At 39.5% G+C, this 18,327-nt stretch overlaps 1 protein-coding gene across 6 annotated transcripts in view; it reads right to left on the reverse strand.

Moving 5' to 3' along the window:
• CSTPP1 (centriolar satellite-associated tubulin polyglutamylase complex regulator 1) overlaps positions 1–18,327 on the reverse strand; it is a 93,062-nt gene that overhangs the window by 62,184 nt on the left and 12,551 nt on the right. For 3 of the 6 annotated variants that reach the window (XM_015864311.3, XM_085548844.1, XM_015864312.3), the window contains exon 3: positions 1,659–1,789. The exons of the other annotated variants lie outside the window; for them this stretch is intronic. In XM_015864311.3, coding sequence (XP_015719797.1) covers positions 1,659–1,789 — 131 coding nt within the window. The remainder of the gene's footprint in view (positions 1–1,658; positions 1,790–18,327) is intronic. 6 annotated transcript variants of the gene reach the window in all.

Here is an 18,327-nt window from a genome sequence, read left to right on the forward strand (position 1 = left end):
CCTGAACTCTTTTAAGACCACAATCAGAATATAGTAGCATTCACCTACACTTTTTTTCCTTAAGATTCCCCCATTCCCTTGCAAAGTACTTTGGTGATTACATTTTCACCCAGGCCTTTTCCATATTTACATACAATTGCTAGAAGTAATAGAAAATTGGTACATTATGTAGCTAAAACTTCTTTGTTCTAACAAATGAAGATACTGATGACCTGGTGAAGGTTTAATGTTAGACAGACAAAGCTTGCTGATAATTTGCATTGAATGTAGAACGAGTACCTTCCATCAGATAGCTTCTTCTCAAATTATCAGCAACATTCACCACTGAAAGCTGCCATTCTGCTGGATGACTTTCTTGCTGTCATCTCTCAGTTTTACTTTGTAACAGTTTTCCAGGAATCTACGCTCTGTTTTTCCTGATAATGATCTGACTTTATATCATAAATGTCTTCACTTCATACTCATTAGATTAGTACCACACAACTTACACAATACCTTAAAAATGCTATCCCTGAACCAATATATATGATTTAGAACACAACAGAGTATCTATCACTAGTAAGACAGTATTACAGACAGCATACCCGATTGCTTCAGTACCTAATTATTTTGTCACATTTAGCTATAACTGTCAAATTTCAAAGGATTTAAAATAGCGCATGTCAAAAAAGCCATCTCCTTATTTATAGTCTTGGAAACTCTGTTCATCAAAAGCAGAAGTCTTGAAAACTTAGCCAGAAGTTAAAGATTTATCTGTAGATTTATCTCTAGTCTTCCCTGCAACAAAGAGTGAGGTACAATATCTTGGAACAAGTGAGACTGACCGTGGAAAAAAAAAGCCAACAACCCAAACTCAAACCACTGAAATCCACATTTGTACAGCAACATTCATTATGTTTGCTTAAAATTCTAAACTTAAAGACTAAGCCAAAACTTAATTTTAGTTGCATGCAGTTACATGAGTTTATTTTGTACTCTGGCCAGTTCTCCAATACCTACTCTAGAGTGTGCAGTTTAAGAATAGCAAGACAAGATAGCACAGTGCTGAATAGTTATTTTGGCATTCAACCTTTTTCCTTGTGGGTGAGGTTGGGGAGGTCACCCAGCTGTCAGTGGTCCCCATCCCACGGCCTCGAGGTTCCTGTAATGTCATCTAAGAGATGTTCCAGGACTAGCTCAGACACAGCTTAGGTGCCCATGTTCACCACTACAATGCTGTAACCCATACATCACACAGAGCTCCTAGACAAAAAACTTAGTACCCACCTGCCTTGTAATAGCAGCATCTATTGTCCTCATGCTTCATGCTCCATATTCAAACTAACTCCAGAGCTGCTATCCCACTCCTACTCACTGGCTCCCAGCACTTTTATTTTCTCTTATGTATCCTCATGCATAGGACCAGAGATATCCTCCCTCTGCTTCACTGTTGCTTGATGAGCTGTACTGTAGTGGAGGTAACACTGGCAACAAGGTGCTCCTGTGCTAATTTTTACTGTGGGCATTATTATTTTTTTTTATATTCCACAGGCCACTGCAATGATGATGTCTTTTAACAAAATTAGAATATTAGATCAGTGTTCAGTGTCAGCGTTTGTGCTGCACCGGTAGTGTAGCCAACAATTTAGATATCAACGTAATGGTACTGGAATACTTGCCTCCATTTTTCCCCACTGTTCGGAAACATCTCCAAAAAGTCCGAAGAAAAGATGCCCTGTTATGAGGGGTAGCTTGGACAAAGCTGAACTCACGGAACAAAATGTGTGTTCCTTGACGCACGCTGTTAAAACTGTGGAGACAAGTAAAAACAAGAAAAGGTTAGAAAGCTGAACCATTGTGAATGTTCTGAGGCCAGCTGGAACAGTAGCAAAAAAACCACTGGCAGTTTTATTTTGTGAAACCAAGTCTCTAAAGCTTATATCCATCTGTCCTCTAGAGACAAGGCTATTGGCAAAAACCGCACAATGGAACTTAATTATAGGAATTAGAGGTTTGTGAAAGTAAAATTCATTCTAAAGCATCCCAGCAAGGGGTGTCCAAGAGCCATTTAAAGTCTTGAGACCAACACACTAGAAAATGGCCGGCTAAGAGTTACTGTTGTTTATCTGATCAGAAGATGCTCTTTCTTTTAGCATCATTTATATTTCGTTGCCATTCTCACCACAGTTTTCCTTGAAGCCACAAAACAAAACAAAAAAGTATTTAACAGAAACCTCAAGATGTCATTTTTAGGTTAATTAACTGAGACATGACTGTATTAGATGTAAAAAAAATCTACTTCAGGAGTCAAGAAAAGTAGCCTGGCACTCCCGTAAGTGGCAATCTGCACTAGTGCATTTTGAAAATAATACCTGACCATTACAATGGAAAGTCAATTTGATATTCAGACTCCTGTATTTTAGTGCAGATTTCTCATATTTGAGTTGTAAGTGCTTTAGGCTAACTTTAATTATAGCAAACATTTGTCTTAAAATGCTTTCTCTGAAGTATAAGAAGCTCTCCTTTGGGTATGTGAAGCTCAGCATGGAAGAACAATAGAAATGCAAATACAAACATTATATACCAAAGGTACAATGATAGAGTCGCCTCAGAGATGGATTTTGTGCACTTCTCTCTGAATCAAGCATGTGGGACAAAGCATTCAAACACTCCAGAGAGATCATTAAAAATATTCACTTGGGACAGCAGCTTAACTTGCCCACATGAATTTAGAGAATTAATGAAAGAGAATGAAGACAATTTAGAGAAGTAATGAAAAAGATATAAGCTTATTTTCATCATAGCAGAACCTCTCTGTAGGTAGCATTTCTGCTTTACACAAAATCCAGTGGTCAGTGGGAAATCTTTCAACTTGCAATTTTAAAATCATCCCCTTAAATATAACTAGTGTGAATCACCTTTTAATGCTTCCTAGCTCAGAAAGGAGTCTCACATTTGAGAGGGAATTATACCCGAGATAAGCAAAATTAAAGTCAGGTATCAGCTGGGGGGATGGGAGGGTTGAGAAAGGCCAATGTAACTTTTCAAGTAAGAATTTGAATTTGTTCTTTTATGTCTCAGAAATCAAAACTTTCTGCCATGTGTTGAAAGCACTGGTTCTGGCCCTCCCATTCAGAAGGAAATTCGTGCAAAATAAGTACAAACAATCACATTATGATTAAGAAACATTCATGATCTTTGAAGTTTGGAATTAGAAATACTCCTTCTGTAAACATAATGAACAAACAAATTATTTCATATTTATGAAACCAGTGCTGTGCAAGTCAGAGAAAAGCACAGTTGCTGTGCCAACTGACTTGACTTAAGTAAGTATACACTGCGACTGATCAAAATACAACAAAATTAGAGGAAAGGCTTCTGTGACTCTCATTGTAAGCTAACAGTATTCATTACAAAGTGCTCTAGCTCACTGCTTCAGAGGGAATGAGTACAGAGTAATGGAAAGGAACATGCTTTAACTCACACAAGATGACTGTGACAAAGCTGGAAATGGGATTTCAGATCCTCTCATCTCAAACCATAGCCTATAAGACTTTTTTCATTTCTTATTTTCATTGTTTTACCAAGGATTTGACAGGCTGATGGAAGAATGAGGGATATAAATGAGAAAATGAAGAAACTTTGTATAATTGGAGGAGGCAGCATTCAAAAGGATGACACATATAAGGGAGATTTCTAGGAAGAGAAAGAAGATGTAGGCAAGAGCATGCTTGTTTAGATCCCCGAGGGAATGAGAAAGAATCACAGAACTGCAGAACAGTCAGAGAAGTTTAAATCTGAGGAAGAAATGGAGAGGGTTAGCTGTGCAACGACACATCTAAATGCACCTAAATTATGTTGCTCAGAACAACTGCAGTACCTGCCCTATCTGGAAGCAAATCCTGGCACATCCATAATGGAAAGGTTCAGACATGAAGCTAACATACTATTAACTCACAGGAGACAGCCCTACTATATTGCTTCTTAGCCCTAATAAGTGAAAACTCAGATCACTCATGTTTTCAGCATGGCACGGCTCTAAAACTACTGAGCAGAAAAGTATAATATAATTTGTTGATACTTATTCAGTTATAAGAATGGATGGGTATGCTGGAACATCAGCACATATGGATGTAATGACAGCTAAGTGCCATCAGCTAGTTGAGTGAAAGTGGTACAATATTTCTTTAATTCCTCAAGTCTTGCAATAAAATTTTGTTCAGTTATACAATGGGAAGATTCTTCATAAAAAGCTCAAGTCTGCAACTACAGGAGTTAGAATTTAATACCTGTTAAGTTGCTACATTTCAGAGATTCTACTTTATAAATTCCTTTTTATAGGTTGTAACTACTCAGCTTAAAGGAAACAGCCACCTCCCACAGCTCACAGCTGAGCTATCCAGCAGGCAGACTACTGACAAATCGACATGTCTGGCCTTATGCAGGAGCAACATCAACTCAAGGGACAGGAATTTTACTTTTTGAACTAACAACATGCATAAAAATATTTACAATTATTTTTTGGTAGCAAAATAAGTGCAAAAATAACTCAGTCATCTTTTTCTTAACAGCTGCACAGAGATGAAGCTACCATGAACATGGCAAGTGGACGTGACCTGCAGGTAAACCCTACAAAAAGAAAAAGACTACCAAAAGCTCTTGCAGTTATTACAACTGCATGTACGTGGTATGACTGTCACATTACCTATAATTTTATAAATGTTTGCAGGGATGTATTTTCAGTTTCTTTTGAAATAAAACAAGATACCACTCCGGAGGAGCAGCTTAAGTAAGCAAGATAACAACAGCAACAAACAGTTCCAACTTTATCAGCAAGCTTAACAGCTGCTGAGATTCCTCCTTTAGGATTGCTCAGTCTTCTCTTTTCTTTCCTCCCACTGAAAAACCCATTCCTCTTGCAAGGTCAAGTGGTCAGAGCTTAGCAGTGTGTTTGTGCAGAAGAAAGACTTACAACCAAAGTAGAGCATCTTAACACACTATTAATTTGTCCTCATTCAGTTAAAAGTGGGTCTGTAAACCTGGAAGCATAAGCAGAAAAAAATAACTTCTCATTTATCTGGTTAACTCCTCTTTTCCCCCCTTCAGGTTTTACTGTGGTCATTTGCAGAGAATCCTTTTAACAAGGCTGCAGGTTTCAAAGCCTCCTACTGCAGACCTAATGTTTGCCTTGGCTTTCTGTTACCAGGAAACAGCACAGGCAAATCAGAACATTAACAAAAGTTAAAAATGACATGATTTTATTTGTCTTGCAGAAACTGAGACTAGAAGTTGAATCAAATGTTCCTTAGGTAATCTCAGTTCATTACAACACTCATATTTCACACAAGAATTGCTACCTGACCAGATACTCCATTAACCAAACAGCTTCCTGCATACACTTAAAGGACATCCTGGAGAAAGATGAGAAAAAAAAATAGAGCAAAGTTTTTGCTCAGTTGGAAACTCTGAAGAAGTTTCTGCACTCGGGACTTCAAGGTCTTGTTTTGTCACCCTTTACCCTCACAAACCCTAGAGCAGCTAAACCACAGCACCAAATCCCTCCTAATAGCACTGCTGAGAAAGCAGCACCTTGCAGCACATCTTGTCTGCACTTGTGGGACCGCACATGCACGGCAGAGGAAGAAAAGAGGAGTTTTAGGAAGAGATTGCAATAAAACAGCCCCAGTCCTTGGAAATGGCTCTGCTGGGAACTCTAGCACTCAGGTGCTGCTTCTCCAAACAGAGCTGCTTTCAGTGGGGCTTTGTCTTTTGTGTAATTACATTTCGGCAACTTGCCAGAGTTCAGAAACTTTCAAGCACTCTTTTCAAACCTTTGGACCTCTAAATAGATTGTAAAAGTCCCAGGATGCTATGGTAACATCCCAATTGAAACTCACTACAGTAGTTAGCCTCTGCCTGCTGAACTTTGGCAAAGCCAACTATGCACAATGCAGTGAGAGTTGTTTGACCCCAAGAAGGACAGAAGAGCTTGTCGTGGTCCTGCTGTCCCCTTAGCAGGTACCACCTTTGGCTACCATGCAGAGAGCTGAAGGAATGAATAGGACCTCCTCTCTACTAAAGAGACAGCAAGAAACAAGGGCCAACATTCCTTAACTTACAGCATACTGTTTGTTTGCATTTTCCACTGAGATCATGATGAAACAGGGAAAACTCACTTTGAAGAATTATGCTGCTTCTCCAGCAAGAGCACCTCTTTTTCCCTCCCCAACCTTTCTTCCCAGTGTCCAAGTCATTAATAGACAACTGAGTGCCTTAAGTGAAAATAAGAGGCTGAACTCAAAGAGGCTACGGCTAGACTGAGTGAAACATTTGTAGGGAGAAACAGCACAGAGGACTTGATATCAACACTTTGGGTATTTCAGCATTTGATTGAAACTAGCTCAAGTTTGGTCCCATGGACTGCATGCTCATTTGCAGTTGGAACACATCTTCCAATTTAGTTCCTCTGAAAGGAACCCAGGTCACGAGCTCCAAGCACTTACTGTGCTTTTTGGTTGCTACCAAAAGCACAGTAAGTAAGGATAATCAGGAGTATTAGGATTAGAGACTATCGTACAATGGGTAACAAAGAACTAGCTCTAGCAATAGAAAATACTGGAACTCAAAAGGTTTTAAAATTCAGGAAATTTCTGTTGTTAAATAACTCATCCACACACTTTAAAGCATCCCCAAGCAACCAATCACTCTCACCCCAAGACTACGCTCTATAATAGCAAAGTGAGGTTTACCTTGCCTGGAATGAGCCCTGAGAAGGAACACTTGAAATAGCAAGCACCAGAGAAAAAAAAAAATCCCAGCTTCACTGCTGCTGTGAATAAATTACTGCTGAATGAACGTGGTTTAACATAAGATCACTGTTCTTCACATATCAGTTTAAGTTTACTAGACTATGTGCAATATGCAGACCAATCATTGGCTTATTTCCTTCCTTATCACTCTTGGAAGGTAGTGTAGGAACATTAGCATACCTCAATGCAAAGCTGTTGTACAGAGTGCTTTTTAAAATTCCATGGATAACAATATTTGGGAGAATGAAGTCAGCCTCGAGGACATCAACATCATCCTATAATGAAATTAACAGTACTTTTTAGGCACTTCCACTGAAATGTGCTAGTAGTGTTAAGATGAAACAGATGCTGAAAGTTATTTCTGATGGCTGGCTTTAAGGAAATATCCTAAAATATAGGAAATCATTAACACTTAACATATTGGTGAGTGATGTAACACTGCAAATAGTTGGGACTTTTTGCTATGCTTTCTGTCTCTCCCACTCAAGTTTATTTCAGCTGAAGGGTGTGGAAAGGAGAGACACAAATGCTTCCAATTTGTTTTCAGCCTTTTTTGTACAGACACAGAAATCTCTGCATTCATGGCAGCATTAGTACAGATGGTGCAGAGATTATCCCAGGTACTATATGAAAGGAAATGAAGCACAGCACCTGTGACACAGCTCAGAGTAGGCAGTGAACAAACCTTCTTATGTTGCTTTGTAGCAAAACAAACCCTCTGAGGCCAGTCTACTGATTCTGGAGAAGGAAAGGATGAAAGGAGTTGCTGTGCTTGCTCTTTATTACCCGGAATCCCTTTATCTTTTTAGAGTCCTCTCCCTTGATTTCTTCTCTGCTAGGTCAGTAATTTAACACCTTGAAGTTTTCTAAAGAAAAGCTAAAATGACCTTACCATGTTGAATTATTAGCCCAGGATTTAAAAAAAAAAAAAGTGCAGCAAATAAGGGCTGGGGAGGAATCTCTAAAAACAGAGGCCTTTTGATCAGAGCAGCATCCTGCAGTTTGCTGTAACTCAAGCTGGCCATTCTTACATAGTAGGAATTAAGGACTCTCCCTGCCAGGCAGGGACCTATTAAAACACAATAGCTGTTTGAAAAGAGTAAGGCAAGCTGATATGGATATAATAGGCCACATATTGAGACCCCTTTCTACTCTGAAATAAAGCTGCTTCTTAGAGTTATGAGCTGGGAAATCTAGTATTCAGGAAGATGGGAAGGGTGTACAATAGAATACGGTAAATGGAAGATGGTAAATAACCATGCAGAAGTCCTCTAAGGTACTTAGGGAAAAGTAATGAAGCTTCAGAGATAAGCATCAATCACTAAGTGTAGCTTTTTCAGTCTGATCAGGTAATTTCAGACCACATGGTGTTTCAATGAGTCTAGAAATGTCTTGCTGGAATAAACAGAGGTTTAGTTTTTACAGTACAACACAAAACCACAGCATGTTGCCCACCACAGAGATGGCTGTGTGAATACCATTGTAACTGGTTTTATGGAGATCACTGTATGTTGCTACCCAGCTGCACTCAAAAACCCTCCTTTTACCCCAAACATGTTAAGAAAAGAAATATATATGTATCCAGAATTACACAAAGGAAGCTCTTAGCTCCCCAGCTAATATATTTAGTATTTGTTCAAACTGGTCTAGGTAGTCATTCTATGGTAAGAATTCCTTATTGAACCTTCAATACTCTGAGAGCATGGGAGATTTAAGTCCTCTACAAGCACTATTAACACACAGCCATGATCTCCATTCTTGATAAGATGTGTAGAGAGAAAATCAGAGGGGCAAAAGCACGGCTTGAAGTCAGCCTGGCCACTGGGGTAAAAAGGTACAAGAAACTCTTTTACAAATACATCAACAGTATGAGGAGGACTAAGGAGAGTCTCCGCTCTTAACTGGATAGGGCTGGGAATGTGACCACAGAGGATAAGGAAAAGGCAGTGTTTCTGAATGACTTCTTTACATCTGTCTTTAAAGATCAGACTGGTTATCCTCAGGGTACTCCACTCTCTGACCTGGTAGTCAAGAACCCCAGGCAGACAAAACCCCTGACGATTCCAGAGGAAACAGTCAGAGACATCCTGCTCCAACTGGACTGCCACAAGTCCATGGGGCCAGATCACCCAAGTATGCTGAGGAAACTGGCAGAGGTGGTAGCTGAGCCGCTTTCCATCATCTTTGAGAGCTCCTTGTTGACTTGTGAGGTCCCAGAAGACTGGAGGCTTGCCAACATGACTCCCATCTACAAGAAGGGTTGTAAGGAGGGCCTGGGGAACTACAGGCCTGTTAGCCTGACCTCAGTGCCAGAGAAGGTTATGGAGCAGATTGTCTTGAGGGAGATCATGGGGCAAGCGCAGGACAAAGAGGGGATCAGGCCCAGACAGCATGGGTTCACAAAGGGCAGGTCCTGCTTGACCAACCTGCCTGTCCTCTTCAGTATCTTTATTGATGACCTGGATGAGGGCATTGAGTGCACCCTCAGTAAGTTTGAAGATGACATCAAATTGGCTGGAAGTGTCAATCTGCCTGGGAATAGCGAGGCTCTCCAGAGGGATCTGGACAGGCGGATAGCCAGGCTGAAGCCAATGGAATGAAGTTCAACAAGACCAAATGCCGGGTCCTGCACTTTGGACACAACAACCCCAGGCAGTGTTACAGGCTTGGGGCAGAGTGGCTGGAAGACTGTGTAGAGGAAATGGACCTGGGGGTATTTATTGATGCTAGGCTGATCATGAGCCAGCAGTGTGCCCAGGTGGCCAAGAAGACCTGAAGAGCGAAAACGATTCCAAAATAAATGAAAAGAGAACACTTCACTACTGAAAGGCCAATGGTATCCTGGCTTGCATCAGAAACAGTGTTGCCAGCAGAAACAGGGAAGTGATTGTCCCCCTGTACTCAGCTCTGGTGCGGCCACACCTTGAGAACTGTACCCAGTTTTGGGCCCCCAACTGCAAGAAAGACACTGAGGCCCTGAAGTGTGTTCAAAGAAGTGCAACAAAACTGGTGAGGGGTCTGGAGCACAGGCCTTATGAGGAGTGGCTGAGGGAGCTGGGATTGTTCAGTCTGGAGAACAGGAGGCTCAGGGGAGACCTTATTGCTCTCTATAACCACCTGAATGGAGGTTGTAGTGAGCTGGCTGGGGGTCAGCCTCTTCTCTTGTGTAACTGGTGATAGGACTAGAGGGAATGGCTTCAAGCTGCGCCAATGGAGGTTCAGGCTGGACATTAGGAAATACTACTTCTCTGAAAGAGTGGTCAGGCAGTGGAATGGGCTGCCCAGGGAGGTGGTGGAGTCACTGACCCTGGGGGTATTCAAGGAACGTTTGAACGTTGTGTTGTGGGATGCAGTTTAGTGAGAACTATTGGTGATTGGTGGGTGGTTGGACTGGATGATCTTGTAGGTCTTTTCCAGCCTTGCTGATTCTGTGATTCTTTGCCTTCATTCATAAGCAAACAAATAGTTTTGCTCCTCCTGTCATGCTGTGAAATAGTTTCAAGATGATTCAGAGACCATTCAGAGAACTGGAAGCATGGGAAAGAGGATGGTACAAGGAAGAGAAACTGAGTTAGAAGTAAGAACTACACACTGTGGTCTTCAGATTTCCCCTGGTTTAACAACTTTGGAAGTAGCTAAGGAACTGACATTGACTGGAGATGGAATTTGATAACAAAACATCAGTGTCCACTGAAGGAGAAGTTTGAATTTGAATATTTATTGAATTTATTGAATGATTGCACCCATCTTGTACTGTTTAGAACAAAACATAATGCTGAGTAAAGGCACACAGGCTTCTCAGAAAGGTGAGGCCAAAGCAATAAGCATGAGTAAAAGCCTGCTTGCCCCATTCTGCAGGTAGTCTCCCATATATCTCATTGTGACACAGTTCTATGCTTTGTCAGTCAGAATTTAATTAGTTTAAAAGATAGCAGCACAAACACACCACAGTGACTACAATCCACAAGCCACTGAAATATAATTTCTTAACTATTTTCAAAGGAGATTCAATACAGTTCCACCATGTGTGCAGCCCCTATATTTGTTCTTTTCAGGCTTGGTTAGAATGGAGAATGTTAGAAGGAAAAAGTTACAACTAATACTCATTGTCCTGTTCAGTTTTGTTGGTAAGAAACACAGCACATCAAGGACTAAGCAGCTTCCAGTATTTCCATCATGGCAAAAAATGAACACCGCTGTTTCCTTAATATAGATGGACTTCCATCACTTTTCATTAACATCAATTTTGCATTTAGAGATTACTTAGCTAAACCACTTAATGCTCACTCCAACTGCATGGCTGTACTGTTGACCAGCCACTGGCTGTCCAGTTTATTTGAAGATATGCAATAGGATTAATTTTACAAGGAATGAGATTACTGCAAATCTCTGAGGATAATGCATTATGGAGGTTGTACAGTTTCATCAATAGACAGCATCAAAAGTCTGTTTTTCTGGAGATATTTGATTTCTATAACCTACTTGATTAAAGAAGAAAATAATAATAGTTGTTTTTTTTTAAAAAAAAAAAAAAGTGAGAGAAAAAAGAAGCTAAAATAAGTTTGTTTGTTTGTTTTTTAATGCACTTTTCAGCCAAGACAGAACTATAGGGCTTACAGCTGTTTGCTAATCATGGGGATATGGAGACATTTAAAGGATTTTATCCTGTAAAGGATAAGGAATCCTATTAGAGGACCTTATTAAAACCCATTGCTGTAAGCATTTGCTGATTTTTTACAGCTTGGCATATCCAGGTGTATGGGAACTGTTGAGTCATGGGCTGAACCACTGATTGATCACCTGAGGCAAGCACTGAGTCAGCCGCAGAGCATAGGTGAAGGCAATTCAGTTGTGTGACTGGAAGGGGTGGAGCCTGGTTGCACCTCTCCTAGACCCCATTTAAGGGCTGACTGCCACTAGGGAAGGATCTCTTTCTGGAGATTGCTCCCTTTAGAGTTTTCTACTGTAAGCCTAGGAGATGAGTGAGCATTTAATTTATCTTCGATTATTTCTTTCCACCACAATAATATTTCTAATAATCTTTCTAATTATACAACCTATAAAATACCAGCCTAACAATAACACCCCGCTAACTGTGTGTCTGTTGATTGTACACCAGGCTAGGAAAAGATTTACATTTGTTGTCTATGTCCATACTTGGAAGGCACTTATTCTTAGCAAGACAATTAGAAATGATCCTCAACATTTTCTGCAGGACCAGAACATTCTATAGTCCAGAAATTAACAACACCAAAATGTGAGACACCTCAATCCTGCTCCATTTTTTTTCTTAAAAATCTTTCTGATGAAGGTAAAATGTAACTAAAACTTAAACTACCTCTTTACATTTTAATACAATCCTATGAATGGATGACAGTTGCTCTGAAAATAATGCTTCCTATTTTATTATTCTGGCCCATGACATCAGAGGCAGATGCTGGTGATGTGGTAGTAGAGGTTGAACCTTCCCACCAATATTTTGTTACATGCTGTTGCTGTGTGACAGCTGGCAGCAGAGGGGCAGTCTGACAGAATGGTGTCTGACATGGAAATGCATGTGAAGCAAAGGTGTGTCACTCCATGTGGAAATAATTGCACCCACTGATGTTTCCTGAATGTTTATGGAGACTAAACACTGCACGTGAGCACAAAACACCAGGTAATGCATTTCAGCAGGGATAGCCATGGCAGTGGTTCACTTCCACTGGTACAGATTTGTATGAGAACAGCATGCAGGCTCTTGCCATTGCTGGTAAAAAATAATAATAATAAAATAACAACAAAACCAATAGCATATGGTGATGAATATGCTGGAAAATAGTGTTTTATAGCTGAGGATTTGCTCTATCAAAAAGTGTTACTGAACTCTTTCAATCTGAGGTAGTTTCCATGTAAATAAACAGGAGGCATTACTTTTGGAGCAGGCTACTTAGATAGAAGCCAAGCATTCTTCTGAAATTGATCTCCTGTATGTATATAATAATATAGACTTATGCAAAAATACTAGGACTAAGCCAAAATAGTAACATAGAGAAAGGTAATGTTAATGCAGAAGTCATCATGTATTCAGCAGTAGTTTTCTTGCATTTTAAGACATCTGAAATATTCTTAGAGAAAAATAACATATTTTTTAAATTTCACTGCAGATAAGGATTAAACTATGACTTATTACATGTAAATTACTAAAAACTGTAGAGTAAAAAAATTACCATTAGTTACCAAGTTTTCTATGTTACTATGCTTTTATAAAGCTGCAAGTTCTACTGCATTTCCACCGAATTCCAGGTGCCAATTCCATGTTACTAAAACAGTTTTCTTCAAAACATTTACAGAAGCTGCAGGAAATCCAACCCTTACAGACAGTGACCAAGTATGAAAAGAGATTACCGCTTTATATACACATTGCAGATTGTATGCAAAAGCCTGTAAATAGACTCACTACATCTGTTCTGGATAAGTCGCTATTTGTCTCAGTTTTTCCTCCCTATATGTTCCAACACTGAGCGACTCAGCAAGCACAAATAAGCAGTTTTCCAGAATGATGGAGAAAGATGTTTGTCAAACAATCTCTACACTGAGTATCTGTTTAGCTTTACATTGAGCTCTGTTCCAGAGCATTCCTCACTGGAAGACATACAATATAAGATTCTGACTGAAGGATCCTTCTGCTCAGGCAAGTATTCAAACTAAAGCAGAGCAGAGATTTTCAATCAGAAATATCAAAATAGGAAAAAGGAAGTAATTGTCCTATACTGAGGATATAGGAAAAACAATAGGTAGTTGGAGGGGAAAAGAAAAAAGACCCATCCAAAAAGGGACACTATGATATGAAATACTCAACTGGTAAGTTAAGGCAAAATAACCGCAAAGAGCTCACATACAAGAGGCTCATTAAAGATGTTCTTAGGAGCTGCAATGACTTACATATCTCTTTTGTTGCACTGCCAAATGCACACAGCTCAAATGGAGTGGTGAAATAGGAAAACTGTATCGCAAACAGAGCATAGCAATAAAATCAATTCTGTTACCTTCTAATTCTGATGAAAGTAACCAGTTTTCAGCATTCTGTGGGTTCTTGTTTTTTTCAACTGCCCTTCAAGTTATTCAGACTTGTTTTAAAGAACAAATTTACACATTTGAAGTGTGTAAAAATAATTCAAAATTAACTTCTGGGGATCAAGTACATGTGTTCAAATCTGTATTAGCAATATTTAGAACTACAATAGAAACACCAAACATTTGGAAGTATAAACAGAATTATGAACTGGAAGTAGACAAAGGATAATGCATTCAAACATAGCTCAGAGGAAGAGCTCAAACACCAGTTAACTCAGATATGTCCTAACACACAATTTGTCAGGTTTCTGGACTTTAAATCTTGAAAAATTTCAAATGTTTGTTTTCCAGTGTTATTAGTTACCAATACTTTCTGTATGCAGTGATCACTGAAGGCACCAACTTTATGGCAACAGTGTTGCCTTTCAGCATTCAAGGTTGTAAGAAGGAAGAGAGACACAGTTAACTATATATAAAGGTCTTCCGTAAGGCAGTCAGCCCATTTCTCCTTTAGGTATTCTATTCACCAACAATTTCCATTATAAAAAGCAATAGGAACAAAGCAAGTAGAGGAGGCACTGATATGTAATGAATACGTACTTGAGGCATCCTATTTGGAGTACACTGCATATAGAAGTTGCAATTGCCTCTGTTGAAGTAGCAAGAGCATACTGCAGCTTGGCTATCCAGAAGTAGAGGCTTATCCATGGAGAACTACCCTGCGCTGCCAAGTTGCTGATACGAAGTGCTAACATTTGATGTTATGGCAAGATCTCTAGGTTTTCCTGTCACCACAACAGTATTATATGTTTCCTGTGTGGAGTACATTACCGTAGGCCTTGTTAAAAGTAAATATTGCCTCCTACATTCAACCTGCTCTTCTAAATACAAACATTATAAATTTGTTCTACTACTAAAAATTCTTCTTTCTTATTTTTCCCCTCTATATTTCCTTGTAAGGGCTTAGATTCATGCAAGCATCTGCACTCCTGTAAACTTCTATGTGTACTCCTGTAAACTATGTGTGTGTGTGAGGGGGAGGGGGGGAGAGGGGAGGGAATCAATACATTTTCTAATGTATTTGCAACATATCAACATATACAAACTGTGGTGAGAATGAGCGTGTCATTCCTGTTAACATATGCATTTTTTTTTTCCCAGCAGTTTACTCAATGGCAGCCAATCAACATATTTGTCAGGCTAGGACTTGTTGCAATGTTTGTTACAAAGAAACAGCTCTGGGAAAAGGAAGACTTCGCAGAACCTGCTGGTATGAAGAAGATATAAATGCTGCTTCTGCTATTTAAAAACAAAAACAAACAAACAAAAAAGCTACAGGTCGTCTACAGGCTCTGTACAAAATTCATCCAATTTAAAATAACAAATGATCATACAAAATGTACACCCCTTACACTGCAGGCAGGTGGTACTGAAATCCCATTTCTGCTATGGGCCAGAAACTTAGTTTACAAAGGAAAGACTTTCCTATTCTGATACTTCTCTATAGGAACAAGGTTGGAAAGCAACAAATCGACCTCAATGGAAGGGCTTTGTGTCTGTTAGCCACACATCTGTAAGTGTAGAATTATGCAACTATTATAGGATCCCCAGAAAGATTTATCACCAAACTCAGCCCTGTAAATCCTTCTGTTCTCCAGAAAAAGACATTCAAAATGTCTTTCTGAGTAACTTTTTCACATTAGCTGCAAAATCTCCTCAGAGTTGCTGGCACGAGCACTGTCTCTCAGAATGCACATATTTATCCTCTCTCTTCTGATAACTGAAGAGTAAAGGAGACACAGACAGCACTCTTATGGGATCAAGGAATCCCAAGTAAGAGACTGTCAGGAGCCATCAAGCTCCTGTCATCCCAGCTGAGATTCTCAACCCAAAGAACTCCTCCACAGCTTGGCCATTGACAGCGGCAAATTCATACCTATCACACGCTCACAGTAGTCTTGCACTGAATGTGATCATTTTGATTCTTTCCCAAGCAAAACAACTTCATAAGTTCTGACAGGATTTGAAGAACATGTGAAATGTAACATCTATTGCAAAAATAGTATTAAAGAGCACATCAACATTTGCTGTAAGTATCTGAAAGAATTTTTGCTTCCTAGATACAAGTTTCTGAAAAGAGAAGAGAGAAGAGAAATAGGGAAAAAAGAAAAAAACACACACATCACCTTCCCCCCGATTCTTATCAAGAAATTCAGCTGATGACACTCAATTAGTCTCTGTCTCTCAAAAAGGGGATACACTACAACTCGTCAAAGCCCTAAGGACCTTCTCACTATTCCTGTTGTTTATGCCTCCATGCTTTGTACAGTTGTAAATGTTCTACAGTGGTGGATGCTGTAAAGTACATGCAGTACAATATAATTTCTGTCTTGACAAGCTCATACTATCCTTGCAAACAAGACAGAACAAGTTACTGTGAAAAGAGGAAAGACACAGTGCAGATGACAGCAAGATGATGATGATAAGACCTACACACACAGAGAGATAAAAAAAAAAAAGAAAAAAAAAAGGCTCTAAGATAGCTCTAAGAATCTCTCCTCTTTATAAGAGGATAATTCAGCTTATTTCCAGTTGTCATTCAGCATTGCCTCCAATGAGTGGCTTATTTCTCACAGGCATCCATCTGTCCCATTTCTGGCCCTTCCCTTCTGCCTCTTCCATTCCCCAAGGGTACAGAGACCATTTTAAACAAGAGGACATTGTTTCCCCTACAGATTTATCTAGGTAACTTAACGTGGAAGTACAAGACTGAACAAGTTGGTGTCACTGCTATTGCTAGATTAAGCCAAAAGAGCAGTATCACAATAGTCCCTAAGGAGCAAGTTGAATGAATAGTTCCAGCCAATCTAGAGAGCAGGACAAAATGAGGTACCTTCTTTACTATAAGCAAATACTTCTCAATACTCTCTATCCAATGATCTCAAGCTATACAGCACTACCAATCCTTTTACTCTGAATTAAATAAGCATTCCTCTGCATAAAAAGTTTAGTCCAGCATTTTAAACTAAATATCTATTCTAAAGGACCTAAATGCAACATCTAACCACCATTCCCAACAAACAAGCACACTGCAGGTAACTTCTTAAATAGATATTATCAAAACTGTCATCAGAAAGCACGCAAATGTGAACAAGATCCAGCAGGGATACTTCAAGTTAGACCTGGATGAAATATCCCTTACAGAAAAAGGGGATCTTGGACATCAGTCAGTAAGCACAGAGCCCAGTGGTGGTGGCGATGCATCTGCATGCAAACAGCAAGATGTCTTTCTCAGTCATCCTGCAACTGGCACATGGATGGGAAGACATTTCACTATAAACAAGGGAAAACAAGAAGTGCTCTGGGAGAAGTACATGAAAAACAAAACAAAACAAAAAATAACCTTTTAAAAGAGCCTTGAACTGAGTGGGGTATCTATCTGCAAACTGAGAAAGTTTCAAGCCAACTATTGCCATAGAAAAAAAAACCAAACAACTAAAATTACTAAAAGTTTTTTGGTCAAGGACAGTTTTTGCTGTTTCTTCCAGCTAAAGTGAAATAAGCACACAGCTTCCCTTTAAGATCTCAGAAAATTTAAAGTAGAACACAACGCACATTCCCGCTGAGTGATCAAATGCATTAGCACAGGGGCCCTGTTTTTCTTCAGTACAGGAACAATCAAGAAAACAGGATGATAAATAATGTATAGGAGGAACGTGTCCCTTTAAGATACGCTGGCTCAGAGTTTAGGTTGGAAGAAGTAAAGCAGCATTAGTCTGTAATTACACAAAGGGCTTTCAAGAGTCTGCATTTCATGGAGATTCAGAAGCAAAGCAGAGATTTCTTGGGTTTGCAATGAACAAACACCAGTAGCATTTCAGCAAATCTATAAAATCCAAACCAGTCCTGAGAGAGGCACGATTTTACTCTTTTAGGTAAAAGATGCGGATTAATTGGCAGAAGGGTGATTGAGCCCTATTCTTGTAAGAATCAGGAGTGAGTCAGATGAGAGAAGCCTCAGAGAACTCGCAAGATTGAAAGCAGATGTCCACATGATTGGGACAAATGAGCAAATGAATAAAGTGGGAGAAAAAATATCCTTGAAGACTAAAAATATTCTGGAAGGAGAGCTGTAAAGAAGAGGGTCAGCCCTCTACAATCAGCAATCTTAGTGCTCAGCTGTGGATAGCAGTTTAATACAGAACTGTTTTCATTTCCTGAACTAGGAACAACTTATTGCCTGCAAAACATTTCCAGCTTGATCCATACATAGAGAGCTGTATGACCACACAGTTTTTCAACTCTGAAATTTCAGTCAGATAATCTAAATCTCCCCCAAAACGGAATCTTTTCTTAATGATTACCTACAAAGTAGCTGTTATAACTACTACAATGTTTTCAAGTGACTCACAGTGAGGCAGGGCACTGCAATGCATGAGGGATACGTGATAGGTAGCCATGATCACCCCTCTGTGATGAATCC

This window comes from Coturnix japonica, chromosome 5 (genome assembly GCF_054131305.1).
Source record: "Coturnix japonica strain WE chromosome 5, WE-NBRP24, whole genome shotgun sequence".
In the NCBI taxonomy this organism is placed as follows: Eukaryota; Metazoa; Chordata; class Aves; order Galliformes; family Phasianidae; genus Coturnix; species Coturnix japonica.